Here is a 27829-nt window from a genome sequence, read left to right on the forward strand (position 1 = left end):
AGTGATCAGAATCAAATCAGACCCCCCACATCCGAAAACACACCACATATCCCTGATATGTATCCCTCATATACGAGTAGCTGACCTCAAGTCCAACCACTTTCTAATGAAACCACATCACCCACTACGCTGTTTACATGCCACAAGACAGACTACTGAGAAAACAGTAACCAGAGAGAAGAGAGAAAAGAGACTGAACCTGTACATTAAATCTCTAAACTACGCATATATCCGTAAAGAAGGAACAGCAAAACAGAGGCTGGATTAATCTTCAGAGATCTTGCTGCAGTTTGTGGCAGATAAAACCAACGATGAAATAGAGGTTAAGAGACTCCAACATGGGGGGAGGGGGGCCTGTTTCTGGATTATTTAATAACACAAAGATCATAACGGCTTTTAGGTAAGTTCATGCAAGGTCAGTGTGGCCGATGAGGGAGATGGACAGAGCTGTACCACCAGATGGACCTTTAATGATATCAGGACACCCAGCCCCCCAGTATCAGCACGGACACCCAGCCCCCCAGTATCAGCGCAGACACCCAAAGACACACAAACAAAATCTCTTTTATTTGGGCAATCCAGCAAAGTGTTACCGTCACACTCTGGCACTCGGTACCAAGTCACACGGCGCACAAAGAGCAACCAGTTGATAAACCATAACTCCCAATTCCCTATAAGGACTTCAAAGTCATGATTGGTCACAAAACACCAACAAACCAAGCTCAAACGTATAACAAATACAATTCTCCTCCTCTATTGATTCACCTTGGTAGCAAGGTAAAATCCACCCATTAGTCTCGACTTCTAGACTCTACTTGAGATATGCATATAGATATTGATTATATGACATTGAATCACGGTTAATGTTTGGGTGTTCCATTGATTAATGATTAACACATTGACGTATTGTCATTGAATCACTGCAAATGCATGGTTAACATATGATTAGTACGATTAATGATTAATGTAACAACTACTTATATATTTGCACTACCGAGCTCTCTTCAGGGTCTGCGGAACTAACCGCACCTAGCTATCACAAAGCGATACAGTATTCTTGCCTGAGGCCTAAGACATAACAGACCCAATATGCCTCCCCTCCCAGGCCTACCAATGTCCAATTTTCCTTCCACAACCTCACAAAGTATTGTTTTCTGCAAGATAAACTGACTATTATAGCTGTCAAGAAATATATCCCCTGTGTTTCAGACCAAAGTATGAACAGATAACATAATGTAATCTGAACGTCTCTTGGAAACGTTCATGGGGGACCTATTTCATTGCATATTAGCTGATGAAAGCTAAGGCAAAAGAACCCCAAGGATGTGCTGGTAGCAGCATTTCCTACTAAGATTTATGAAACACAATAATAATAATAATACAGGGGGATGCATTATTTGTCAAGCTCGATTTTATAGCTGCTGAGATTTGCATCCCCCTTTTTTCGTGAGGTACATGCAGTTCTCGGCAGACACACAAAACTCGGCATAACACACCAGCGGTGCCATACCTCGAAATTTGGTGATTATTAGTCGCTGCTTTGGTCCATTTAGCCACGCTAAGCCTTTAAGAATGTTCCCCCTAACCAAAAGTGAAAGTGGTTCAGGCTAAAGGAACTGTACAACAAACCTGTCCAAACAGGCTTTTGTTAATCATTGTCAGTCTGTAAGCTTGTTTTCAGTCTGTCCTTCTTCTTTCTGCTCATTTCACTATTTATCGATTTTGCCTCCAGTGTTTGTTTATTAGTAGTGGTGTTTGGTCCTGGCTACAGAGTATTAGTTAAGTTTTGATTCCTGCTTACAGACGTTTCCTCTTGGATTATCTTGGATTCCTCACAGCCACGTCGATCTCTCACTTCCAGGCTTCTCTCAGGTATGAACCGCCACCTAATCTGAGAATGATAGTGAGCTTAATGTATATGATGAAACAACCACAACAAGTTACATAGTTACAAAAAATGATTTTTTGTAGGGAAAGCACAGTACAATCAGCTTTTGAAATTGCATTTTTTTTTACATTTGTGTATAGGGAAGTAGATTTGGTTAATTTGTGTTTCAGATCTGAGGCTACATTACTGACTGACAGCTTTATTTAAGGGTAATTTTTAACTGTGTTGTAACACAGTAATTTTAAAGTGCTTTGAGTCATTTAAAACTGTACAGATGAGCCTGGATCGCTCACAGCGACTACGCCATCAACCCGAACTACACGACAGAGTATTTTCAGATGCCCTGTTTTAGTTCTTATTGCTGTTGGTATTAAACCAGCAGAACCAGTTTTGTTGCAAGGTTTTGTTTTGACATGTCAGACAGCCGAGCGCTTTTCTGCCCTGTTCCTCCGTGGTCGTGTATCTTCCCTCCTGTGTGCTTTCATGTGCCTCTTCTCCGTGACCCTGTTGTCCATGATGAGGCTGAAGTTGGTTCAATAGGCGGCAGTTTCTTATCCACAAGATTTGTTCCACCTTAAATAGACATAATGCTTGTTCTGCCGTATTGACAGTAATTAATCTTATCAATGTCATACGTCTGTTACAAAGTTCAATACCATGTGACTATTACATTTCATTAAGACCTGCACCCCATTTGGGTCCCCTGTTCCCAATCTGTCAGGTGAATAGAATAGCTTTGGAGCTCCCTGAAAAATCATGATAAACTTATATGCTATAATACACCATTTGGACAAAAGTATTGGGACACCTGGCCATTACACCTACAGGAACTTTTATGACATTCCATTCTGAATCCGTTGGCATCAATATGAAGCTGGTCCCCCCTTTGCAGCTGTAACAGCTTCCACTCTTCTGGGAAGGCTTTCCATAAGATGTTGGAGTGTGTCTGTGAGAATTTTTGCTCGTTCATCCAGATGAGTCTCCCTTTGCCAACCAAACTTTAAAATTGGCACAATACAGTCAGACATTCGTGGCTGAGTTTCTGTCATTCCTAAACACTTCTACTTTGGAATAATTCCACTTACAGTTGACTGTGGAATATCTAGCATGGAAAAAAAAAATCACAAACTGACTTATTGCAAGAGTGGCATCCTATGACAGTACCGCGCTTGAATTCACTGAGCTCTTCAGAACCCATTCTTTCACAAATGTCTGTAAACCTGACTGCATAGCTAGGTGCTTGGTTTTATACACCTGTGGCAATGGGTCTGACTCAAACACCCGAATTCAATGATTGAAATTTTTGTCCATACAGTGTATGTTTTTTTCATATAGGGTGTGATCACGGTGGGGTCACAACAAACCAAAACATTCTGCAGTGAAATGAATTGTACTGTCATCCATTCAAACACAGTACATAGTGGAATGAAATAATGTTCCTCATTCAAACTGAATGAATACCCCAGCTAATTAAAAAAACGAATTTCAATTTATTTGTAATGTAATTGTCCCAATACTTATGCCTCACAGTAAAAGAGACATTATGTTGCATGGAATTATTTATTTCTAAAGATCTTTCAACTATTTACCTATAATCTAGTAAAAACCAGAACAGCTGTCTTTAAGATATACCTACTGTGACCAAGTTAAAGATAAACTGCTTCATGGGTTGTCATACTAACCAGTTTTCACCATTACTTTGGGTGTATTTAAATACCTTATTACACAAAATAGAATGATACCAAATTAGTGCATATAAGAATAATTATATGTACCTAATTATATTATAAATACCTAATTATAACATATAAGAAACCTGATATATCACATATACAAGTTCTTATCTGCTTTAATTTCGTTAATGTTTGAAAAAGTTATTGTCCCAAGTGTCATACTGTGAATGATTTTACGGATCTTCCTGTCTACCAGTACTTTATATCAGGACAGGGCTCATGCTGATGTCCATAAGCACCATCACAGATTCAAGAAAGAAATGGCTTCTTCCAGACATGGTAAGTTCATATGCTCATTTTATAACCCAAGTCATATCAGAGTATAATACCATTATGGTGTTAATGAGGAAGAGCAAAAAATCATAACATACATATTGTGGTAACTTGTAAAATGAGGGACAAGTTATTTGTTTCCCAGTAATTATTTATTTAGATTTAATAACAACACTGTTTCCTTCTACACCAGGGTTCTTCAAATCTGGACGTCGATTCGAAATCAAGGCCTTGTTTTCAGTTCTCCCAGGTAGTTAGTTTAATAATTACTGATTCTGATTGGTCAGAGGCTTCACACCTGACTGACAGGTAAAGGAAGGCTGGAAAACCAGCAGTGCTCGGACCTCAAGGACCGTGATTTGAATGACCCTGATCAAGATGATGATCAAGATCTGATCAAGACTCTTACAAGATGCAGTTAAATGGTGTCTCATAGTGAGAGACTGTGTGAGTCTGTGCCCTGTAATGGACTGTAATCCCACCCAGAGTCTCCCCAGCCTCATGCCCTTTGCTGGAGTGAGGGATTGTGTGACTCTGTGCCCTGTAATGGACTATAATCCCACCCAGAGTCTCCCCAGCCTCATGCCCTTTGCTGTAGTGAGGGATTGTGTGACTCTGTGCCCTGTAATGCACTGTAATCCAGCCCAGAGTCTCCCCAGCCTCATGCCCTTTGCTGTAGTGAGAGACTGTGTGACTCTGTGCCCTGTAATGGACTGTAATCCCGTCCAGAGTCTCCCCAGCCTCATGCCCTTTGCTGTAGTGAGAGACTGTGTGAGTCTGTGCCCTGTAATGGACTGTAATCCCACCCAGAGTCTCCCCAGCCTCATGCCCTTTGCTGTAGTGAGGGATTGTGTGAGTCTGTGCCTGTAATGGACTGTAATCCCACCCAGAGTCTCCCCAGCCTCATGCCCTTTGCTGTAGTGAGGGATTGTGTGAGTCTGTGCCTGTAATGGACTGTAATCCCACCCAGAGTCTCCGCAGCCTCATGCCCTTTGCTGTAGTGAGAGACTGTGTGACTCTGTGCCCTGTAATGGACTGTAATCCCACCCAGAGTCTCCCCAGCCTCATGCCCTTTGCTGTCTGCAGCCTCCAGGCTCCTCATGACCTTGTGCTGTGTAGGTGGTTATGGAAGATGATGGATAAACAATCAGAAATCTGTCCTGAACCTTAATATCTCAGACTGAATGACTCCAGATTGTTTAGCAAAGTATAAGAAATGTAGGCCTATGTCTATATCTGTCAGGAACATTGAAGATGGTTTACAGTTACGGCAGTGAGAAAGCATTCAAACACCACACACACAGACCCAGGGGAAAAACTCAAACCGAAACCCTAGATGCAATATGCTGGTGGTTTTGGGGAGGGGTTGGTTTATTTTCAAATGAGCCTGATCCACCACAGTCAGCTTCCACCTTCTTACAAAATTAGCCATTTTGTACCATTTATATTATGTTGAATTTATTAAAATATGGAAGTTAATCAAGGTTTTGGCATGGAGATCCATTTTGTGAGGGATTTTCGGCAAAATTATGGCACCAACTAATGAGTTTCTAAATGTGTTTTTTGACAAAGTGCAAACACAAGATCTCTCAGAGCTGAGGATTGTTCTGCTGGGAGGGAGGCGGACTGGAAAAAGTTCAGCAGGAAACACCATCCTGGGAAGAGAAGAGTTTGTCACTGAGGGAAGAACTGTACAGTGTGTGAAGAGACAGAGGGAAGTGGCTGGGAGGCAGGTCACTGTGGTCGACACACCAGGATGGTGGAAGAGCTGGTCTGTGGAAAATACTCCAGAGGCTGACAAACTAGAGATTGTGCACAGTGTGTCTCTGTGTCCCCCAGGACCCTGTGCTCTGCTCATTGTTTTAAGGATAGATGCATCATTCACAGAGACAGAGAGGAGGTCAGTGGAGGAACATCTGGAGCTTCTCAGTGGGACAGTCTGGAGACACACTATAGTGCTGTTCACCAGGGGAGACCGGCTGGGAGACAGAACTATTGAGCAGCACATAGAGGCTGAAGGGGAGGCCCTCCGGTGGCTGGTTGGGAAATGTGGGAACAGGTATCATGTTCTCAACAATCAGAAGAGGGGTGATGTCACTCAGGTCACTGAGCTGCTGGAGAAGGTGGAGGAGATGGTGGCAGGAAACAGTGGGCGTCACTATGAAATTGAGAGAATGATCATAGAGAAAGTGGAAGAGAAGAAGAGATCAATGGAAGAAAGAGCAAAACAGAGGATGATGAAGCTGGAAAATCAGAGGAAGACACTCGGGGCCCTATTTAAAGGTGGGTTCATTTTAAGATGTAGATCAGTCAAAATTACTTTTTCCTCATAGTCACAGAATTATTAGTCTCATCCTATTGATAAGTACATGAATTTTACTATACTGTAAGTAGCTTTAATGGAAACATTAGTGGCAAAATCTTTCAGATGTTTCTATTGTAAAGCAAGTGATGCAAACAAGGTTCACCAATTAATATTTTTTATTTAACCAAGGCAGAATGTGTACAGCAATTACCAAAATCAGAAAAATGTATTTTTAAGGTTGGGAGATTTGTCTTAAATACTAACATATTTCACAATTTTTACTTTTATTCCACTACATACCTACTCTGAGTTTGAGGGTTTTTGAAATTTAATGCATTTCCATAAAGATTTTTGCTCAGAAAGTAAAAACTACCCTGTGGTACCTTTTACATTATGATACATTTTACTAAAACATGAAGGATGATTGAAGTTTTTCCATGTAGAACCATCATGTGAGGGATTTAATTTTCATCAATTATTCTGCCCCCAACTAATGAGTTTGTAAATGTGTTTTTTGACACAGAGCAAACACAAGATCTATCAGAGCTGAGGATTGTTCTGCTGGGAGGGAGGTGGACTGGGAAAAGTTCAGCAGGAAACACCATCCTGGGGAGAGAAGAGTTTGTCACTGAGGGAAGAACTGTACAGTGTGTGAAGAGACAGAGGGAAGTGGCTGGGAGGCAGGTCACTGTGGTCGACACACCAGGATGGTGGATAAACTGGTCTGTGGAAAATACTCCAGAGGCTGACAAACAGGAGATTGTGCACAGTGTGTCTCTGTGTCCCCCAGGACCCTGTGCTCTGTTCATTGTCTTAAATGTAGATGCATCATTCACAGAGACAGACAGGAGGTCAGTGGAGGGACATCTGGATCTTCTCAGTGGGACAGTCTGGAGACACACTATAGTGCTGTTCACCAGGGGAGACTGGCTGGGAGACAGAACTATTGAGCAGCACATAGAGGCTGAAGGGGAGGCCCTCCGGTGGCTGGTTGGGAAATGTGGGAACAGGTATCATGTTCTCAACAATGAGAAGAGGGGTGATGTCACTCAGGTCACTGAGCTGCTGGAGAAGGTGGAGGAGATGGTGGCAGGAAACAGTGGGTGTCACTTTGAAATCGACAGAATGATCATAGAGAAAGCGGAAGAGAAGAAGAAATCAGTGGAAGAAAGAGCAAAACAGAGGATGATGAAGGTGGAAAATCAGAGGAAGACACTCAGGGCCCTATTTAAAGGTGGGTTCATTTTTAAGATGTAGGTCAGTAAAAATAGTTTTTTATTTTAGTTAAAAGATCATTAGTCTCATCCGATTGATAAGTACATGATTTATACTATACAGTATGTAGCTTTAATGGAAACATTAGTGGCAAAATCTTTCAGATGTTTCTATTGTAAAGCAGGTCATGCAAACAAGTTTCACTAATTAATAGTTTGGATATAACCAAGGCAGAATGTGTACAGCAATCACCAAAATCAGAAAAATGTATTTTTAAGGTCTGGAGATTTGTCTTAAATACTAGCATATTTCACAATTGTAACTTTTCTTCCACTTCATAACCACTCTGAGTTTGACGATTTCCGAAATTAAATGCATTTTCATAAAGATTTTTGCTCAGAAACAAAAACTACCATGTTCTACCTTTTACATTATGATACATTTTACTAAAACATAAAGGATGATTGAAGTTTTTCCATGTAGAACCATCATGTGAGGGATTTAATTTTCATCAATTATTCTGCCCCCAACTAATGAGTTTGTAAATGTGTTTTTTGACACAGAGCAAACACAAGATCTATCAGAGCTGAGGATTGTTCTGCTGGGAGGGAGGTGGACTGGGAAAAGTTCAGCAGGAAACACCATCCTGGGGAGAGAAGAGTTTGTCACTGAGGGAAGAACTGTACAGTGTGTGAAGAGACAGAGGGAAGTGGCTGGGAGGCAGGTCACTGTGGTCGACACACCAGGATGGTGGATGAACTGGTCTGTGGAAAGTAGTCTAGAGGCTGACAAACAGGAGATTGTGCACAGTGTGTCTCTGTGTCCCCCAGGACCCTGTGCTCTGTTCATTGTTTTAAGGGTAGATGCATCATTCACAGAGACAGACAGGAGGTCAGTGGAGGGACATCTGGAGCTTCTCAGTGGGACAGTCTGGAGACACACTATAGTGCTGTTCACCTGTGGAGACTGGCTGGGAGACAGAACTATTGAGCAGCACATAGAGGCTGAAGGGGAGGCCCTCCGGTGGCTGGTTGGGAAATGTGGGAACAGGTATCATGTTCTCAACAATGAGAAGAGGGGTGATGTCACTCAGGTCACTGAGCTGCTGGAGAAGGTGGAGGAGATGGTGGCAGGAAACAGTGGACGTCACTTCACTGTGGGAGAAAGGGAGGATTCCTGGGAACAGTTATTAGAAAGAGCAAGAATCAGAAAAGAGATAAAACAGCAGCCTGAGGAGAAATGGAGCAGAAGAAAAGAAAAGCTGATAGAGATGATGTCACTGCTGGAGGGTGATACACAGACAGATCAGCCTTCAAGGAGGAAGAGGAGCAGTATTTCTACTCCTCCTTATTGTAAGTTTGTCTACACACACTTATTTTGCTGTGATACTTTTGTGCACGTTACACATGGATGTGTTAAAAATACGAAGAACAACTGTAGAATAGCCTGTTATAATTGCTAACTACAGCTGTGGGGTTAACCTGCAAATTAAACACCACTTAACTCTATGTAACTGTGTGTAGTTTGACTGCACTTAAGAAAGTACCCCAGATAAAATGGTAAAGAAAGAATAGAGATATTTAATAACAGATGCAATGTTTTCCGTCACTATGGAGTATGTTACTCGCAAAATATTTTTTAAATCCTCTTTTAATGAATTTTTAATAATCAGAGCTGTGATCCAGTTCGGTTCCTGTAAATCCTTACAGGAAGCAGAGTAACGGACCGGCCCTCCTCTGACCATGTCAGTTACGTTTGGCTCTGGGGAGCAACACTGACAGCTTCTATAATCAAGCTGATTTCTCAGTGCCTTCACTGTGTATTTAACTGATTTTGTTTTTCAGTGCTTAGTGAGTGACTCTGGCACTTATTGTCAGACTCTGTTTCTTTGCCTGTAGATCCTGAAACTAATGCATTGTTGGTGTTTATTAAAATACAAATGTGAAAACAGGAAAACATATTTCTCTTCTTATTGCCTCTGTTTCATTTTTTGTGATCACAATCCTTTACCATGTAATGTGTAATTACATTTTTAAATATTATTCAGGAGGCATCTGTGTATAATTCCTGCTGTGGACATCACCTGATTACTCATTTTTTTAATAACCTCTAAATTTTATGTTATATTCTGAAATATAAACTCACCTGTTATTCATATTGTTTTTCAGTTAGTGGAGAATCTTCATCCCCCTCTGAATCTGGATCTTCAGTACTGGATGGAGAACTGGGATATCAGATGGTCAGCAGGGAGGAGTCAATGCGGATGGAGAAATACAAAGCAAGGTCATCTTCATCACGTTATGGACTACGAACATCAGCATTTGCAGCTCCCTCTGAAGCCCGATATTCAGAACTGTATGGAGAACTGGGACATCAGCTGGCCAGCAGGAAGGTGTTAGAATGGATGGAGAAAAACAAAGCAAGGTCATCTTCATCAGATTGTGGAACATGGACATCTGCATTTGCAGCTCCCTCTGAAACACAATATTCAGTACTGTATGGAGAACTAGGACATCAGGAGTCAATGCAGATGGAGAAATACAAAGCAAGGTCATCTCCATCACATTATGGACCACGAACATCTGCATTTGCAGCTCCCTCTGAAGCCCGATATTCAGTCCTGGATGGAGAACTAGGACATCAGCTGGTCCACAGGAAGAAGTCAATGCAGATGGAGAAATACAAAGCAAGGTCATCTTCATCACATTATGGACCACGCAGGGACAGATTACAGACCGGGCCAGCGGGGTCGCTGCCCAGGGGCCCTTGGGGTGCAGGGGGCCCGTGGGGCCCCTAGCCCAAAACAATTTGCAACGCTTATCAACAATGTATTTTCGCTTGTCTATTTTAGAGGGCCTACATTCTTTGATCCTCTGCCTACAAGGGCCCCTGACCCTATAGGGCCTCTGATGGAAACATGGAGGGAGGGCGTTTGGCTGCCAAGGGCCCTTGAATTGTGGTGGTTGTGGTGGTGGTGCTGGTGGTGGTGGTGCTGGTGGTGGTGGGGGGGGCCCTCGCGAAAGTTTTGCCCAGGGGCCCACACAACCCATAATCCGTCCCTGGGACCACGAACATCTGCATTTGCAGCTCCCTCTGAAGCAGGAGATTCAGAATGGCTCACCTGGTATCACAACAAGCCAGGCACATTCCTCAGCCATTTCAGATACTGAAAGCACTTATGAGGGATCTTAGGGCTGGGAAACATGGCAAAATGTTTTATTATAAAAAGTTTTTCATATTAATCAATAATGATCATTATCACTATATAATTCAAGTCATTATTTCTTTACTTCAAGGCTCCATTATTGCTTATAATTCCATTAGTTGTTCCCTTAAACAGATTCAGAACATGAATAATGTCCACAAATTCAATGAACTGCAAACTGAAATCTAATGTTATTAAATGAATCATACAGGATAGTCTTTGCCTGTCGCATGGTGTAACACCATGCTCCGGAATCGTTTGTTGTTGGGCTTTTCCTCTGACTGCCAGGAAATGGGTGTGATGTTGCTGGTAGAGCTGGCACCAGGCAGGGGGCCACTAGAGACATTGGGTCCCAGGAAAGCATATCATATTGGGCCCCCAGACCAATACAATTGTGTTCCAGATTTTTTCAAGCCCCCTTTGAATTATCCCACAATAGGCGGATGTACCCTGCTACTAAGGTGAACCAATAGAGGTGGAGAATTATGTTTGTTATACCTTTCAACTTGGTTTGTTGGTGTTTTGTGACCAGTCAGGACTTAGACGTCCTTATAGGGAATTGGGTGTTATGATTTATCAACTGGTTGCTCGGGGTACCTGGTGCCAGAGTGTGACTGGAGCACTTTGCTGGATTGCTTCAATAAAGGAGAAAACTTTGCTCACCAACTGCGAGGTCCGGAGTTTTATTCTAAGTGGTTTAACTAGAGTTATTAGAGAGGTTGATTTATAATTTTTCTTCCACAATGTCTTTCATTTGCAGGTAACCGGAGGCTCTTCACTGATCCTGAAGAAGCTCTGCAGGCAATCGGCACCTTCACCTCCACCGGGATTTGGCCACTTTGCTGTCCTTATTTGATCTGTGTTTTTGTACGTTTCAGCTGTGACACCTTCCCTTTCTCTCCATGAAAGCTGAGGCGGCTAATCCTGTACTGGGTCCAATCATGTCTTATGCCGTGCAGATCTTCCATTGCATTGAAAAGCACATCGACTCCATGCTGGCATTCCAGCGCACCAATATTTCTTAATAGACCGCTCAACATTGGTGGTCAACCCATCACAAACTCCCGGTGGATTTCGTCAGGAGTCTGTACACTGGGTGATCTATTTGACGATTCTGACCTCGCGTTCCAGATTCAGCTCTAAATTCCCTATCCCTCCCTCTTCCATTTATTTGTATCTGCAACTGCGATCTGTTCTTAGAACGTGTGGGATAACTTTCTCTGCTCCCTCGCCCCCTTTGTAAATTTGTGGCTTCCTTGCCCAAGTCCAACAAACCAGTTACCACATTGTATGCGCTTTTGCATGATGCTGGTCATTTACGGACCCCCGGCTGTTGTCCGTAAATGGGGTGAGGATATCCCTTCTTCCTCTCCTTTTGTGCTGGAACACTATTTTTAAAAATGTTAAGTGCGCTCTTAGAAATCCCAATCACCCACACGTTCAGTTTCGATTTGTGCACAGGATGTACTGAACGCTGCGATTAGGTTTTGCTTTGGCACTTGATCCCCTTTGTAAATAGCACCCACTTAAAGCCCTTGGTACCTTTCTCCACACGTCCTGGGAATGCCCACCTGTGCCACTCTCTGACCTGCAATCCCCTCCTTTCTTTCTGATCTGCTAGGTGTGACTGTCCCCTGTTCTCCTCAATCACTGCTCCTCTTGGATTTCTCTCTCCTTTCCTTTTCCCTTCTCAGCCACAGGTGATTTCTCTGTTGCTGCAAAACTGATGTTGGTCTTAAGCAGGAAAGACCAGGCCGCTGCACTTTCGTAGTTTAGAGGGCTTCCTATTATAACCTGATCATGGTGGAGCTACTGCTGTATGAATAATTGCTGCCTCTGACATCACTATAAAAAACTGGGTGTGCACTGCTTCACTGGCTACAAGGGTACAGCGAGGGGAGCACATCACATACTGTGTTTGGTTAAATTTTGGTGTATATACTGTATATATACACACACACACACACACACACACACACACACACACTTTATCAGTATTTCCTTTGCTTCCTTTTCTGTCCTGGGCTGAGGGGAGGGGTGGTCGCTGGTGGGGTTTTGGTTCTCTCTCTTATTTTTCCTGTTTTGTTTGTTCGACTGTCTATATGTTACTTCGTATACATCTTACTGAAATTCTCAATAAAAAATTGATTGTAAAAAAGTAAGACCCAGGTTGTCCTCTTTCCATTGTACATTGAGTGATCTGCGGTGGACAGAGTTAGAAGCACCAAATTTCTCTGAATGCACTTTGCAGAAGACCTCACCCTGTCTCTCAAGGCCTTTACCCAAACCAAGAAGGCACGACTGCTTCCACTTCCTGAGGCAGCGGAGGACTGCAAGACTTCCAGTGCGGATGCACAGTGTGCAGTGAGAAGTTTCCGCTACCAAAACTGAAAGTAGTCACGACCAAAAGAACCGTGTATTAAAATGTGCTACAGGATTCCCGTTAGTTATACTCATTTGTTTTATTTCTTTTCATTTCACTATTTGTCGATTTTGCTTCCAGTCTTTGTACTTTAGTTCCATTTTTTCATCTTGGCTCCAGAATTCTAGTTAAGTTCTGTTTCCGGTTTACGAACGTCTCTTTTGGCACTTTCATCTCAGATTCCACTCAGTTTCGTCGATCTCTCTGTTCCAGGCTTCTCTCAGGTATTAACCGCCATCAGATCTGAGAACGATATTGAGCTTAATCTATACGAAGGAACAACTCTAACAAGTTAGATATTTTCCAAAAAACTGAATTTTGAAATTACAACCAGAATTGTAATTGCTATCTTTTAACATTATTATAAGTATAGTGTAATTAAACTGGGGATGAAATTTGTATTTCTGATCAACAGGAAAATGAGGTTAAAGTACAGAGTGCCAGCTTTATTTCTGGATAGTTCTGAACTATACTGGAAGAGACATATTAATTTGAAGGTGATTCGAGTAACCGGATACAGCGTTTTAATATGTGTTAGAAGTAAAAACAAATATTGAGGTTGGGGGGGGGGTCTCCGGGGGTTGCTCGGGGGAAACACACAAAGGTTCCACTTTCAATGCATTTGTTCAGTACGTATGTGTACCAAACCAAAAGACTCATACTGAAAATTTTCGTTACGAATACGTGTATTGTTACACTCCAAGGTCTTAGTACCGAGAAACATGCATAGTTATGGATGCTTTCAAGAAGCAGCTGTTTCAGGAGGTATCCGCATACAGGTATCCCCTTCATTACAAATCTTCACTTTACCCCACTTTGCTTTTACGAAAGACCTACAACTGCGACAGTTTTCACTAGCCAAATGAAATCTGAAGAGGATTTTCGCTTTTACGAAAAATTAAGAAAAATGAGAATAGTGTTTAGCATCAGTTTATCAGTGAGCCAGTCATGCTCCACATAACGATATTTCGGTCAACGACGGACTGCATATACAGCAGTAGTCCCATAAGATTATAATGGAACTGAAAAATTCTTAATCCCTTAGTGACGTTGTGTTGTAGCTTTTATGTGTTATTTGCTATGATTTGGTAGGTTATTTTTTCGTCTGGGAACCGTCAATGTTTATTTCCATATAAATTAATATAATTGCTTCTTTGTTTTTCTCCATTTCCGGTTATGAAAGGTTTCATAGAAAGAATCTAGTCTTTAATAACTGGGGAAACCTGTACATATAACTCACTATTAAAGGAGCAGAAAAGTCCAGGGGTTGGACAATGAAATGGAAACACCTAGTTTTAGACCACAGTAGTTTATTAGTATGGAGTAGGGCCTCCTTTTCTGGTCAATACAGCATCAGTTTGTCTTGGGAATGACCGATACAAGTCCTGCACAGTGGCCAGAGGGATTTTGAGACATTCCTTTAGCAGACCAGTGGCCAGGTCACTACGTGATGCTGGTGGAGGAAAACGTTTCCTGACTCACTCCTCCAATGCGCCCCAAAGTGGCTCAGTGATATTCAGATCTTGTGACTGCAGGCCATGGTAGATGTTCAACTTCACGTTCATGTTCATCAAACCACTCTGTCACCAGTGTTGCTGTTTGTATTGGTGCATTATCAGCCTGATACGCAGTGTTTGAACCATTGGGTGAACATGGTCCTCCAGAATGGTTTGGTAGTCCTTGGCAGTGATATGCCCATCAATAACAAGCAGTCGGCCTGGGGAATGCCATGATACTGCAGCCCAAAGCCATCACTGATCCACCCCTGTGCTGTACTCTGGGTACCCAGCAGTCTGAGTGGTAAGCCTACTTGGGGCTTCTCCACACTGTAACTCTCCCAGATGTGGGAAATACAGTGAAGGTGGAATCATCAAAGATCAATACATGTTTCACATTGTCCACAGTCCAAGATTTGCACTGCTTGCACCATAGAAACCAACATTTGCCATTGCCATGAGTGACCAATGGTTTGGCTATAGCAGCCAAACCATGTATATTGACCCTGTGGAGCTCCTGATGAACAGTTTTAGTGGAGTCAGCAGACGTGGGCATTTAATTCTGCAGTAGGTTGGGTAGCTGTGGTTTTATGTGTTTTGGATACAATCGAGGTTAGTGCCCAGACATCCCTTTCAGACAGCTTCCTCTTTCATCCACAGTTACTCCTGTTGGTCTGTCCTTCATGGTGGTATGCCAAAGTTACCCTGGATACCGTGGCTCTCGATAGACCTCAAAGACTTCCTGTCCTGGTCACAGATGTCCCCACAAGTTTTCTGAGACACTTTAGAGATGCCTTGTCATGCTCTGACTTTTCTAGATATTAGTAGCACAAAACATAATGATTCGGTGTGACCTTGGTTTTTGTTTTCTGCACAAACAGCTACAGTAGAACAATATAGTAGCAGTATTTTGCCAAGATTTTATTTTCCTTTTATGTTTTTTTTAGATTAGATACATTTAGCAAAAACTGATTTTCAAAACTTGCTAGAATAATGTCAAAGATCATAAATTGGTCAATATCCTTGCTGAAGAAAGTAGTTATGGTGAATAATGTGAGCGATTCCACCATGATGGTTCATTTGCCCCCAGAAACAGTTTTCCGTCACGCATTACGTCAGACTTAACAAGCAGGTACATTCTCCACATGTGAGCACCTGAGTGAGGGCGGGGCTGCTAAGAGCAGAGTATTGGAGTCTGGAGCAGACAGTGAAGGATAAGAAAAAGGCTTCACACAAAATTCAAAATGAACTTTATTTAAAAACTTCAAAACTTTATTTAACATGATATAAATGATACTGCCTCAATCAACATCATGCTTTGTTCAAATCCTGATTTGTTTTAAAATCTTGATATACTGCTGAGCTGTAGTATATTACTAACAAATTAGCAAGTGGAGTAATTTGCTAACTTAGCCTTACTGTGAATTAGGTGGGCATATGTCGTTCATTCTTGTTTATGATTGGTTAGAACTGAGTTTGTTTCTGTGATGTGAAAAGCTGATTTGTGCTATTGAGCAATGTCCTTATCAACAGTTCATTGAAATTTTCTTATTGTTTAAAATTTGTATGACATCAAATCATGTATATTGTCCAGTCCTACTTTGGATGCATTTAATTACCTTATTATACCAAAAAATGAAACCCACCTAACTATAAAATAATGCCTCATTTTTAACAATTCTTATGTCCATGATCTTGTTTACGGTTGCAAAAGTAAGTAGTGTTACTGAACACCATTGCATGTATCCTGAATGTCATAATTTAAGGTTATATGGTTTTATACATGTTTCTGATTTCCAGTATTTTACATCGGGACAGAAGAAAGAATGGATTGAAGAAAGAAATGGCTTCTTCCAAAGATGGTAAGTTCAGGCTCTCATTGATTGAGTCAAATTGCATCAGATCATAAATCCATGATGGAGCCAGTGGCACAAAAACAAAAAGTTATACCATGCGTATTGTAACTATTGACACAATAGAGGACAAGTTATTAATTTCCCAATTATTTTACTAAAGTGCTCAGTTCTGTTCCAGGATCTGAATGTGTGGAGTATCCTTCAATCTGCATGGTTTTCCAGGTGCTCTGCATTGCTTCCACAGTCCAACAGCATGTAATTAAATGACTCTGGTGTGAGTTTGTGCCCTGTAATGGACTGTAATCCTCACACCTGGGTTTGAAAAGCTGAGCTAAAGGTCATACACACCGGCCCTTTGGTGGATAAGATTGCCCACCCCTGGTTTAGAGACACCAGTTTACTAAGGTTATATGTTCTTGGAAATTACGGTATTGGGAAATTGTCCTCACAAGCACTGGGAGAGCATTTAAACACCACACACAGACCAAGGGGAAAAACTCAAAGCCCGACCCTAGATGCAAAATGCTGGTGGTTTGGGGGAGAAGTTGGTTAATTTTTTAATGAGCCTGATCCAACGCAGTCAGCTTCCACCTTCCAACAAAATAAATGAATGTTGTACCATTTATATTATATTGAATTTATTCAAATATGCAAGTTGATAAAAGTTTTAGTGTTGAGATCCATTCTGATGGATGCCGTTCATTAAAATTGTGGCATCAACTAATGAGTTTCTGAATGTGTTTTTTGACACAGATCAAATACAAGATCTCTCAGAGCTGAGGATTGTTCTGCTGGGAGGGAGGTGGACTGGGAAAAGTTCAGCAGGAAACACCATCCTGGGGAGAGAAGAGTTTGTCACTGGGAGAAGAACTGTACAGTGTGTGAAGAGACAGAGGGAAGTGGCTGGGAGGCAGGTCACTGTGGTCGACACACCAGGATGGTGGATGAACTGGTCTGTGGAGAAAACACCAGTGGTGGACAAACAGGAGATTGTGCACAGTGTGTCTCTGTGTCCCCCAGGACCCTGTGCTCTGTTCATTGTTTTAAATGTAGATGCATCATTCACAGAGACACACAGGAGGTCAGTGGCGAAACACCTGGAGCTTCTCAGTGGGACAGTCTGGAGACACACTATAGTGCTGTTCACCAGGGGAAACCGGCTGGGAGACAGATCTATTGAGCAGCACACAGAGGCTGAAGGGGAGGCCATCCAGTGGCTGGTTGGGAAATGTGGGAACAGGTATCATGTTCTCAACAATCAGAAGAGGAGTGATGTCACTCAGGTCACTGAGCTGCTGGAGAAGGTGGAGGAGATGGTGGCAAGAAACAGTGGATGTCACTTTGAAATCGACAGAATGATCATAGAGAAAGTGGAAGAGAAGAAGAGATCAGTGGAAGAAAGAGCAAAACAGAGGATGATGAAGGTGGAAAATCAGAGGAAGACACTCAGGGCCCTAATTAACGGTGGGTTCATGTTAAGATGTAGATCAGTCAAAACTGTTTTTTATTTTAGTTAAAAAATCATTAGTCTCATCCGATTTATAAGTACATGAATTATACTATATGTAGCTTTAATGGAAACATTAGTGACAAAATCTTTCAAATGTATCTCTTGTAAAGCATGTGATGCAAACAAGTTGCACTAATTAATAGTTTTGATGTAACTAAGGCAGGATGTGTACAGCAATCACCAAAATCAGAGTAATTAATTTTTAAGGTCAGGAAATTTGTCTTAAATGCTACTATGTTTCACAATTGTACCTTTTATTTCACTCGTTAACCGCTCTGATTTTGAGGGTTTCTGAGATTAAAAAAATGCATAAATATTGTTGCTCACAAGCAATAAATTGCCATGTTGTACCTTTGACATTATGTGTTAATTTATTAAACTACAAAGACTGATAAATGTGTCAGCATGTAGCACCAGACTATGAGGGATTTTATTTCCATCAAAATTTTCCCCCAAACTAATGAATTTACAAATGTGTTTTTTGACACAGAGCAAACACAAGATCTTTCAGAGATGAGGATTGTTCTGCTGGGAGGGAGGTGGACTGGGAAAGGTTCAGCAGGAAACACCATCCTGGGGAGAGAAGAGTTTGTCACTAAGAGAAGAACTGCGCAGTGTGTGAAGAGACAGAGTGAAGTGGCTGGGAGGCAGGTTACTGTGGTCGACACACCAGGATGGTGGAAGGACTGGTCTGTGGACGGAACACCAGAGGCTGACAAACAGGAGATTGTGCACAGTGTGTCTCTGTGTCCCCCAGGACCCTGTGCTTTATTTATTGTTTTAAGGGCAGATGCTTCATTCACAGAGACAGAGAGGAGGTCAGTGGAGAAACATTTGGAACTTCTGAGTGGGACAGTCTGGAGACACACTATAGTGCTGTTCACCAGGGGAGACTGGCTGGGAGACAGAACTATTGAGCAGCACATAGAGGCTGAAGGGGAGGCTCTCCGGTGGCTGGTTGGGAAATGTGGGAACAGGTATCATGTTCTCAACAATCAGAAGAGGGGTGATGTCACTCAGGTCACTGAGCTGCTGGAGAAGGTGGAGGAGATGGTGGCAGGAAACAGTGGATGTCACTTTGAAATCAATAGAATGATCATAGAGAAACTGGAAGTGAAGAGGAGATCAGTGGAAGAGAGAGCAAAACAGAGGATGATGAAGGTGGAAAATCAGAGGAAGACACTCAGGGCCCTATTTAAAGGTGAGTTTGTTTTAATATGTAGATTAATTAAAATTGCATTTCTTTTTAGAGGGACACCAAGGACGGGAACAACGGAGGGACGACAGCAGGGGGCAAACCAGCGAAAGGAGGAGTGAAGGGACCAGGAGGGAACAAAGGCACAGAGTAACGGGGAGCAAACACAGGGGACACAAAACCAGGGGGCAAGGAAGCAAAGGACAGGGGGAAGTGGGGAACCGGAGGGAACCCCGGTGGGTGGAAGGCAGGAGCCGCAGGGGCCACAGGTGACCCCGAGGTCGGAGCTGGAGGGACCTTCGGCGAAAGCGAGGCAGGAGCTGGAGGTGACACTGAAGGGGGCGAGGAGGAATATGGAGGGACTGACGGAGGGGGTAAGGAGGAAGATGGAGGGGACACCAGCGGAGGAGAGGAGGGAGGTGAAGGGGACACCGGAGGAGGAGAGGAGGGAGCAGAAGCCGTGGCAGGTGAAGGTGTAGCCACAGTCAGCAAAATAGGGGGAACCGCAGGTGACTGTCGAGCTGGAGGCAGGGGGACCACAGGCAACCACTGAGCCAAAGCCAGGGGGACCAAAGGCAAGCCAGTGGGCAGGGAGGGCGGGACCCGACCCTGGCACAGGTGTCCTTGTCCACTCCATGAGATGGAGAGACGGGGACCCGGCCAGGATCGACCACGCTGGTGTAGTGGCTGGGGTGACCCACTGGAGCGGTTCAGTTGTGCAGTCATTAGGGCGATCCCCAAGGGGTCCCACTCGAGCGCCTCCTCCTCCAAGGAGGAAGGACCAGTGGTCCAGGACCTCCGCAGGGACTGGGGACATGGGAGATGGGGGCCCAAGAGCAGGAACTTCTGAGATGAGACACGGGGGCACGAGAACAGGAACCTCTGGGACAAAGACCATTGGGACTGATACAGGAACCTCAGAAGTGGGAACCACGGGGACTGGAACAGGAACCTTGGGAGCAGAAACGACAGACTGGAACAAGAACCTCAGAAGCGAGATCCACGGGGACTAGAACAGGAACCATGACGGGCGGAACAGGAGCTGTCGGCACAGGAACCACGGGGGGCAGAGCAGGAAGGGCCGGCACAGGAACCATGGGGGGGTGGAGCAGGAACCGCCGGCACAGGAACCACAGGGGGGTGGAGCTAACACCCCTTTTTTTGGGGAACTTGGGGATCCAGGGAATCACATCCTCTTCCGACCTGACACCTTTACGGGCCAGGCGTGTGCCAACGAAGGCACAGGCATTGGAGACTGGGATGAGGGAAACCGAGCATTCTGGGAGGTGCGTCTCAGGAGTCGGTGCAGTGAGATCAGGCACTTCCGAAGCCAGCTTGCTGGAAGTGGAGGCTGGTGACCTGGGCGCGACAAACACTGCTGGATCGAGCACCGTGAGGTAAACCCCTTTAGGGGCGACGTGGAAGCAAGCGGGACCTGCGTCAGGCTGAAGGGGATTCCCCGAGGGATCCGCCGCTCCACTTCTTCTTGGCCACTTTTGTCGGAGCCGGGGCTGGTTCGGCCAGTGGGTCGGGGGTAGTCCGCAGTCCAAAGCTACCTTTCCAAGCATCACCTTGACCACCCCGCTCCCTCTGCGAGGTGCGAATCTTTGGATGGGAAGATTGCCTCCAGGATCTCCCTCGAGTCTGCAGCCAGAGTGTAAGCCAAGGGGTCTTCCAGGACCTCGGGCTGTGTCAGCCAGTACAGTACCTCATCTGTGTGACTGTGGTATTCTTCTGTGGACAGGCAAGGCATCTTCTTATGGAGTCCTGTCATTCTGTCATGACACGGCCCAGGGAAGCAGAAGCAGGGAGACAGAGAATCGGGAAACAAGTTAAAACAGCAAGGCACACGGGGCAAATCAAGTAGCAACTTCAATGACAGGACTTGGGAAACATACTTTGATGCGGACCTAAAAACACAGGACTAATGACAGCAACTCAAAACAGCTGATCACACAGGGATTCCACACGAGGTAGCGAGGTGGCGTGGCACACGGGAGGATTGGATGAGCAGGGCATGACAGTATGTGTATAGTATATGCCAAAATCAGAATCAGGTTAGGTCAGGTCAGGTTGGGGATCATGCACTGATGCAGTGCGTTGCCGCACCCACCATACATAGAAGCTCCTCGGGATCCCGGCCTGCGATCCCCCAGGCTGACACACAGTCCAGTCCCACCCTCTGGAAATGGCTGTCTATCTGCCGCAGCCAGGTGTTATTTGGGCATCCCCTTGGCCAGGTCCAGCCGCTTGGGTGCTCAGCAATGAGGATCCTGTGAGCCGGATCACCCTCAGGGAAATGCGGCAAAAGGCCGTAGTGCCATAACTGACGCTCCCTCACAATGTGGGTCATGTCCCTCATTCGGGACTCCTCTAGCAACTGTTCATTCGACACAAAGTCAAACCAGCGGTACCCAAGGATCCTCTGAAGAGACATAGTAAAAAAGGAGTCCAGTCTTCATCTCAGCTCACTGGATAGCGTCCATGTCTCACAGCCATACAGCAAGACAGGGAGCACCAGGACTATAAAGACTTGGACCTTTGTCCTCTTGCAAAGATATCAGGAGCACCACACACCCCTTTCCAGCAACCTCATGACCCCCCATGCTCAAAACAGCTGATCACACACTGCTGACTTTATAGGAAGATTCCCCAGAGACATGACTGTCGCTGCCGAGGTAGGTAAATCTCTCGACAAGGTCGACATTCTCCCCACAGACAGACACACTACTGATGGCTGTGCCCAAGAAGTCATTAAATGCCTCTATCTTGGTCTTTATCCAGGACACCCACAATCTCAGACATTCAGGGCGCTTTTCCACCCCTCAAAGTATGGTACTTTCGGTACGGTACTTTCGCTTTTCCATTGACTGATACTGGTCGAGTACCAGTACCGAAATCTCGAGTACCGAAAGTGCCAAACCAGTTGGGGTACTCCTTTGGTACTTCGGTACTTTGGGGTGGGACTTGCAAACGTATTTGCTGTCGATTGGTTATGCAAATAGCCTACCGCTTAAACACAAAATACAACCGCCATCTTTTGAAACACACAGTGAACAGAGCGATCACAGCGAGAAACAAAATAAAAAGCAGCAGAAACAAAAATATAAAAAAGTAAAATGGAAGGATGGACAAACGAGGAAACACAGGCTTTAATCGCCATATGGTCGGATGAACAGATCCAGTGGGATTTGGATGGCACGACTCGAAATAAAAACGTTTTTGCCGTTCCCGGCAATTCAGTTTCCCTACTGTATGTTTCCCCTGTCGCGCGCTGATTTGTACACAGTTTAGCTGTTGTTTTCATGTCTTTTTACGAAGCTCTTGAGGTAAACAAGCTATATATTAATTTTAAAACATCACATCCCTTTTCTATGTTTTTTGTTTTTACAGATAATAAATGAAATTACTTAATTCTCTGGATAGAGATATTTCTTGATGAAAACGGTATAGTATTGCTTATAAGACTATATTATGCCTAACGATCTACTGTATTCACATGTAATAATGTACCTGAGTGATTTTCAGACATTTCACATACCTCTTTGCTTTAATATTAGGGGAAACATTATTTCCTGATAGACAGGAGAAACATAGGGAAACTGAATTGCCCGGAACACCGTAATACCAAGCCGCTTGGTCAGAAATGGGGCACACGCGAAACACCGAACAATTCCGCTTGAAAATTAAAAACATAATTAAATAATTTGTTTGCTTTCAAAAGACTGAATTAGCAGTAAGATAATTCTTACTGCTTTGATCGGCTTAGCCAAAGTAAGTGTACCTACGTAAATGTAATTGATGGCAGCATGATTAGGATTTTACTAAATCTTATACTGTGATAGAAGCTGTCATAACAATTAACCGCATTTTCCAGCCTCAACTGTTAGTTTTAATTTTGTGCTGTCAGTCAGGAGCGGTCACTGATGATGTCATTTGGCACCGGTACCATTTTTTACGCCAGTGGAAAACCGACATGAAAGAAGTACCAAACTTTCGGCACTTCATGGAAGTACCGAAAGTATGGTACCTGGTGCGGTGGAAAAACACCCTCAGACTCCTCACTCAGTCTCTCAAGAGCCCCAATCAGAGCATCCATTAACTTTGCTAAGATAACCGTATCGTCTGCAAAGTCAAGATCAGTAAATCTTTCTTCACCAATGGACACCCCACAGCTCCTGGACCCCACGACCCTGCCCAACATCCAGTCCATACAAGCATTGAACAGAGTAGGAGCAAGAACACACCCCTGGTGAACCCCAGAATCAACTGAGAAGAACACAGAGGTTCTTCCTCCACCCTGCACAACACTCACAGTACCAGTGTACAGGCCGGCCATGATGTCCAGCAACTTCAGGGGGATCCCGCAAAGTCTCAGGATGTCCCACAAGGCAACTCGATCAACTGAGTCGAACACCTTATGAAAATTGACAAAGACTTCAAAGTACCTCTGCCGATATTCATGTTTGTGCTCAATGAAAACCCTCAGTGCCAGGATTCTGTCGATGGTAGACTTCATAGGTGTACAATCAGACTGCTCTGGTCACTGACAGGCAAGCAAGTGATCACGGATCCTGTTAAGGATGACCCTAGCAAAGTCCTTACCCAGCACTGAAAGCAGTGTTATTCCCCTGTAGTTGCTGCAATCCAGGGAATCACCTTTTCCTTTCCAGATAGGGATTACAAGTCACGTTTTTCACTCAGTTGGGATGATGCCTGACTCCCAAATGAAAGCAAAGATTGCCTGCAATGCCTGGAGGACAGCCTTACCACCAGCCTGGAGAAGTTCACCCCGGATACCACAGATCCCTGCGGCCTTCCCTACCGCCAGCTGATTTACCACCCGTGCACCATCTCAGTCAGACTGGGTGGTTCACAGCTGATCAGAGGATCAGAATCATGTCTTTTAAATGTCAGAAACATGAATTGAACTTTTCTGAAATTGATTCCAATTACAGTATTTTAAGGATGCAGAAAAATACTGCGAATGTTATATCACATTTCATAACTGGACAGGTAACTCAGAGTTTGTGGGCTTCTGAGATTTTATAGAATTGCTAACTAGGCTTTTTTTGTTAAGACATACTCAGACCTTTAATGGCATCTGTAGCCTGGAAATCATGTTCAACATCTGGATTTTCAAACTATCGGCTTCTTCTTAAATGTTACAAAGGAGTCAAATGTATCATATTTCACCTTTACGTTTTATTCTGTTTTATGAAGATAAGGGCTGATAAAAATATCATTATGTATAATCATCCTATGAGGGATTTTTTTCATGAAAATTCTGCCCCTAACTAATGAGTTTCTAACTTTTTTCCTGACAGTGCAAACACCGGATCTCTCAGAGCTGAGGATTGTTCTGCTGGGAGGGAGGTGGACTGGGAAAAGTTCAGCAGGAAACACCATCCTGGGGAGAGAAGAGTTTGTCACTAAGAGAAGAACTGCACAGTGTGTGAAGAGACAGAGGGAAGTGGCTGGGAGGCAGGTCACTGTGGTCGACACACCAGGATGGTGGACAGACTGCTCTTTGGAGGAAACTCCGGAGGCTGACAAACAGGAGATTGTGCACAGTGTGTCTCTGTGCCCCCCAGGACCCTGTGCTCTGATTATTGTTTTAAAGGCAGATGAATCATTCACAGAGACAGAGAGGAGGTCACTGGAGAAACATGTGGAGCTTCTCAGTAGGACAGTCTGGAGACACACTATAGTGCTGTTCACCAGGGGAGACTGGCTGGGAGACAGAATCATTGAGGAGCACATAGAGGCTGAAGGGGAGGCCCTTCGGTGGCTGGTTGGGAAATGTGGGAACAGGTATCATGTTCTCAACAATGAGAAGAGGGGTGATGTCACTCAGGTCACTGAGCTGCTGGAGAAGGTGGAGGAGATGGTGGCTCGAAACAGTGTATGTCACTTCACTTTGGGAGACAGGGAGGATTCCTGGGAACAGTTATTAGAAAGTGCAGGAATCAATAAAGACATAAAACAAAGATTTGAGGAGGAATGGAATAGAAGAGAGGAGCAGCTGATAGAGAAGATGTCATTACTGGTGGTTGATGAATCTGCAAGGAAGACGAGGGACAGTATTTCTCTAAACCCTCCATCTTGTAAGCTTTTCTATGTTTTTTTTTTTTTTACATTTTCCATGTTTCAGAAGATTCAAATTTGTGTTCCAAATTTTTCCATAGCTACAAGTTTTACACACACACAAGTTGGACTTCCTATCTAAATGGGACCGTCCATTCATTTCTATGGGAAAAACCCTAATCCCAATCACGACATCCTTAACCCCTACCCATTCCTATCCTTTTGGCATTTTTACTTTGATTGCATTCACAGATTTTAATAAAACTGAGGTTATCCAAATGGGGACCTCAAAAGATGTCCCAAAAAGTAGGGAAATTTCAGGTTGTACTACACTTTGGGGACAATTTGGTCCTCAAATGTGATCTATGCAACCCCCCCCCCTACACACACACACATAAAGTACTTCACCGTCCCTTAGTTTTCTGAATCGTCCCTCCTTCATCATGTCTCCCATAACAAATTATGAGGTGTGGATATTATTCAGGACATATATGTATATAACTCCCTGTGTGGACGTCACCTCATTAATGACTTCTTCAATAATCTACAGCTTTTATATTCTGCACTATCACTGTAACATAGACTGTTGTTTATATTGTTTTTCAGTTAGTGGAGAATCTCCAGCCTCCTCTGAGGCTGGATATTCAGGACTGGGTGGAAGGATGGTGTCAGAGTGGATGGAGACATTCCAAGCAGTGTCATCTTCATCTGGTTGTGGAACGCAGACATCTGCATCTGCAGCCCCCTCTTAAGCTGGATGGAGGAGATGAAGGACGGGGACATCAGCTGTCCCACAAGAAGGCATCAGAGAGGACAGAGAAAAACCAAGCAAGGTTGTCTTCATCAGGATATAGAATGCTGACATCCCCAAAAAGCATGCGCGTACGCATAAGTGGGTATACCTATATTTTTATCAGCCTTAGAAGCAGGGGGAGAAGCTCATAGTATGTTTTTATATTTTACAAGTATGGCTTTTTTAGATGTAATCACCATGTTTTTTGTCTTGCTTTGCATAATTTTGCATCTTTATTGCATAAATGTTTGTATTAAATTTGTAGTGTTTTAACACAGGTAAAATTGATCTTTCCCTCGTTAGAGAAGAAGTGAGGCATCTTAACCCGCAAGTGGAGGGATGATCACACCCTTTAGGTTACATCAGGCAGGGACTGACTGTTCCCATAATTTCCAAGATGCTTGAGTTTACAATTTTACACCTCTACCTCTAGGGAGCAGTGCATTAGTTATTTATAATGGCTACGCTACATCCTTTCTTGATGTATGGAAATCATAGATGAGGTTATAAACATTTATGAATAAAATTAACTTCTTGTCAATGTGACCAAAACAAAATAATAATAATAACTAGAAACTGCAGGCAGTTACGAACGGGTCCAAAGCTCGGACAAGTAGGACAGGTAGGACAGGTAGGAGAGGTACGACAAGTAATATAGAAATAACGGCGGAAAACTGGAGTACTGTCACTGGCGGCCAGCATAGTACAAAGTCAGACATAACTATAATATTATAACTGGATGTAGATTAAGTGTAGTTCTAATGAGATTGTAGATGTAAGACAGAGCAGGACTGGTTTTGGTGAAATGGTCGTAGTATTAGGTAGAACTTTTGATGAGATGCTTTTAGTGTAGGTGTAACAGGTCAGTAGATGTTTGATAGAATGTTGAACCCTCTGGTGAAGTGCCTTTGCCTGTCTGAATTATAATAAAGAAGCTTCATTGCCTAAATAAACAGTACAGGCATAATTTGCAGAACATAATGTAAGACCTGGAGGACTGACTGTTACTGGTGACCACTGTAGTAATATGTCAGATAGTAGTAATCAGTGCTTGGACATGATATAGATTTTATAGTCTAGGCCTAATGTCTGAGGAGATATAGGACAGAATGTAGAAACCTAGCAGCTCCCTCGCTTTGGATGTCTGATTTGGTTGAGATAGTCTAAGTAGCTCAGTAGTACAGTAGGTAGAAATAGTCAGCTTCTTACCTATTCTGGTAGGTGTAGATCATACAGGTTAATCTTTGTTTGTGCTGCTGTGTAAGCTTAGACTTTCTTGCATATTCTGCACAGCATTGCTCTGTTGGGACATGGCCCATATAATAGCAGTATGATCATACTTTGTCCTTTGTACAAACTGTTCATCTAGACATGAGATGGCCTTAAAGTACTTAATGGCATTCATGAAATGTAGCACTGACTCTGTCTGCTAGCCAATTCACTTACAAGTGTTATATGTCCAACATATTAAACAGTCAGACAGTAGTATTCCGAAATTGACAACTTCCTACCTAATTTGGTTGGTGTAGATGTTACAGGTTAAGCTTGATTTATGGTGGCTGTGTAAACTTAGTCATGCAAATTTACAGCAATATTGCTGACCTGGGGCGTTGGTCAATATAACAGAACTACAGTAATGCTTTGTCGTTTTTGTAGGCTCTTCATTTAGATGTGATTTTAGCCTCATATATGCAGTAGTATGTTAGTTGTGCTGCTACCAGTATTGTGACTATGAAATCCTTTATCAGCTGCCTCAGACAGTAACACAAGCATAGTAGCTTGTTTCAGACAACTGTAGTCTATTTTAATTTTACAATGTGTATAATATGTTTTCCATTATGTCTATAATTA

At 43.4% G+C, this 27829-nt stretch overlaps 2 protein-coding genes across 5 annotated transcripts; both read left to right on the forward strand.

Annotated features, from left to right (window-relative positions):
* Positions 1-1612: 1612 nt before the first annotated feature.
* LOC111852878 (GTPase IMAP family member 8-like) lies at positions 1613-11285 on the forward strand. Of its 4 annotated transcripts, XM_072705170.1 has the most exons (7): positions 1613-1872; positions 3818-3900; positions 4088-4144; positions 5467-6177; positions 6723-7433; positions 7978-8766; positions 9583-11285. In XM_072705170.1, the coding sequence occupies exons 2-7, from the start codon at positions 3882-3884 to the stop codon at positions 10209-10211; spliced, it is 2916 nt and encodes a 971-aa protein (XP_072561271.1). In that variant the 5' UTR covers positions 1613-1872; positions 3818-3881; the 3' UTR covers positions 10212-11285. The 4 variants fall into 4 exon arrangements, with proteins under 4 accessions (XP_072561271.1, XP_072561269.1, XP_072561272.1 ...); XM_072705168.1 differs by having other exon boundaries at positions 1613-3900; XM_072705171.1 differs by lacking the exon at positions 4088-4144.
* A 1706-nt stretch (positions 11286-12991) lies between these two features.
* LOC111852877 (GTPase IMAP family member 8-like) lies at positions 12992-27792 on the forward strand. Its single transcript, XM_072705172.1, has 6 exons — positions 12992-13265; positions 16338-16399; positions 17147-17857; positions 18394-19104; positions 24426-25205; positions 25792-27792. Exons 2-6 carry the CDS (start codon positions 16381-16383, stop codon positions 25935-25937), a joined length of 2367 nt encoding a protein of 788 aa, XP_072561273.1. The 5' UTR covers positions 12992-13265; positions 16338-16380; the 3' UTR covers positions 25938-27792.
* Positions 27793-27829: the final 37 nt, after the last annotated feature.

This window comes from Paramormyrops kingsleyae, chromosome 22, assembly GCF_048594095.1.
Source record: "Paramormyrops kingsleyae isolate MSU_618 chromosome 22, PKINGS_0.4, whole genome shotgun sequence".
Taxonomy (NCBI): Eukaryota; Metazoa; Chordata; class Actinopteri; order Osteoglossiformes; family Mormyridae; genus Paramormyrops; species Paramormyrops kingsleyae.

Coding starts and splice junctions, on each gene's coding strand:
- LOC111852878 (XM_072705168.1), top strand. CDS start 3,789: ATGATTTTACGGATCTTCCTGTCTACCAGTACTTTATATCAGGACAGG. Junction 4,145..5,466: donor CTTGTTTTCAGTTCTCCCAG/GTAGTTAGTTTA, acceptor TTTTTGACAAAG/TGCAAACACAAGATCTCTCA. Junction 6,178..6,722: donor ACTCGGGGCCCTATTTAAAG/GTGGGTTCATTT, acceptor TTTTTGACACAG/AGCAAACACAAGATCTATCA.
- LOC111852877 (XM_072705172.1), top strand. Junction 19,105..24,425: donor ACTCAGGGCCCTATTTAAAG/GTGAGTTTGTTT, acceptor TTTTCCTGACAG/TGCAAACACCGGATCTCTCA. Junction 25,206..25,791: donor TTCTCTAAACCCTCCATCTT/GTAAGCTTTTCT, acceptor ATTGTTTTTCAG/TTAGTGGAGAATCTCCAGCC.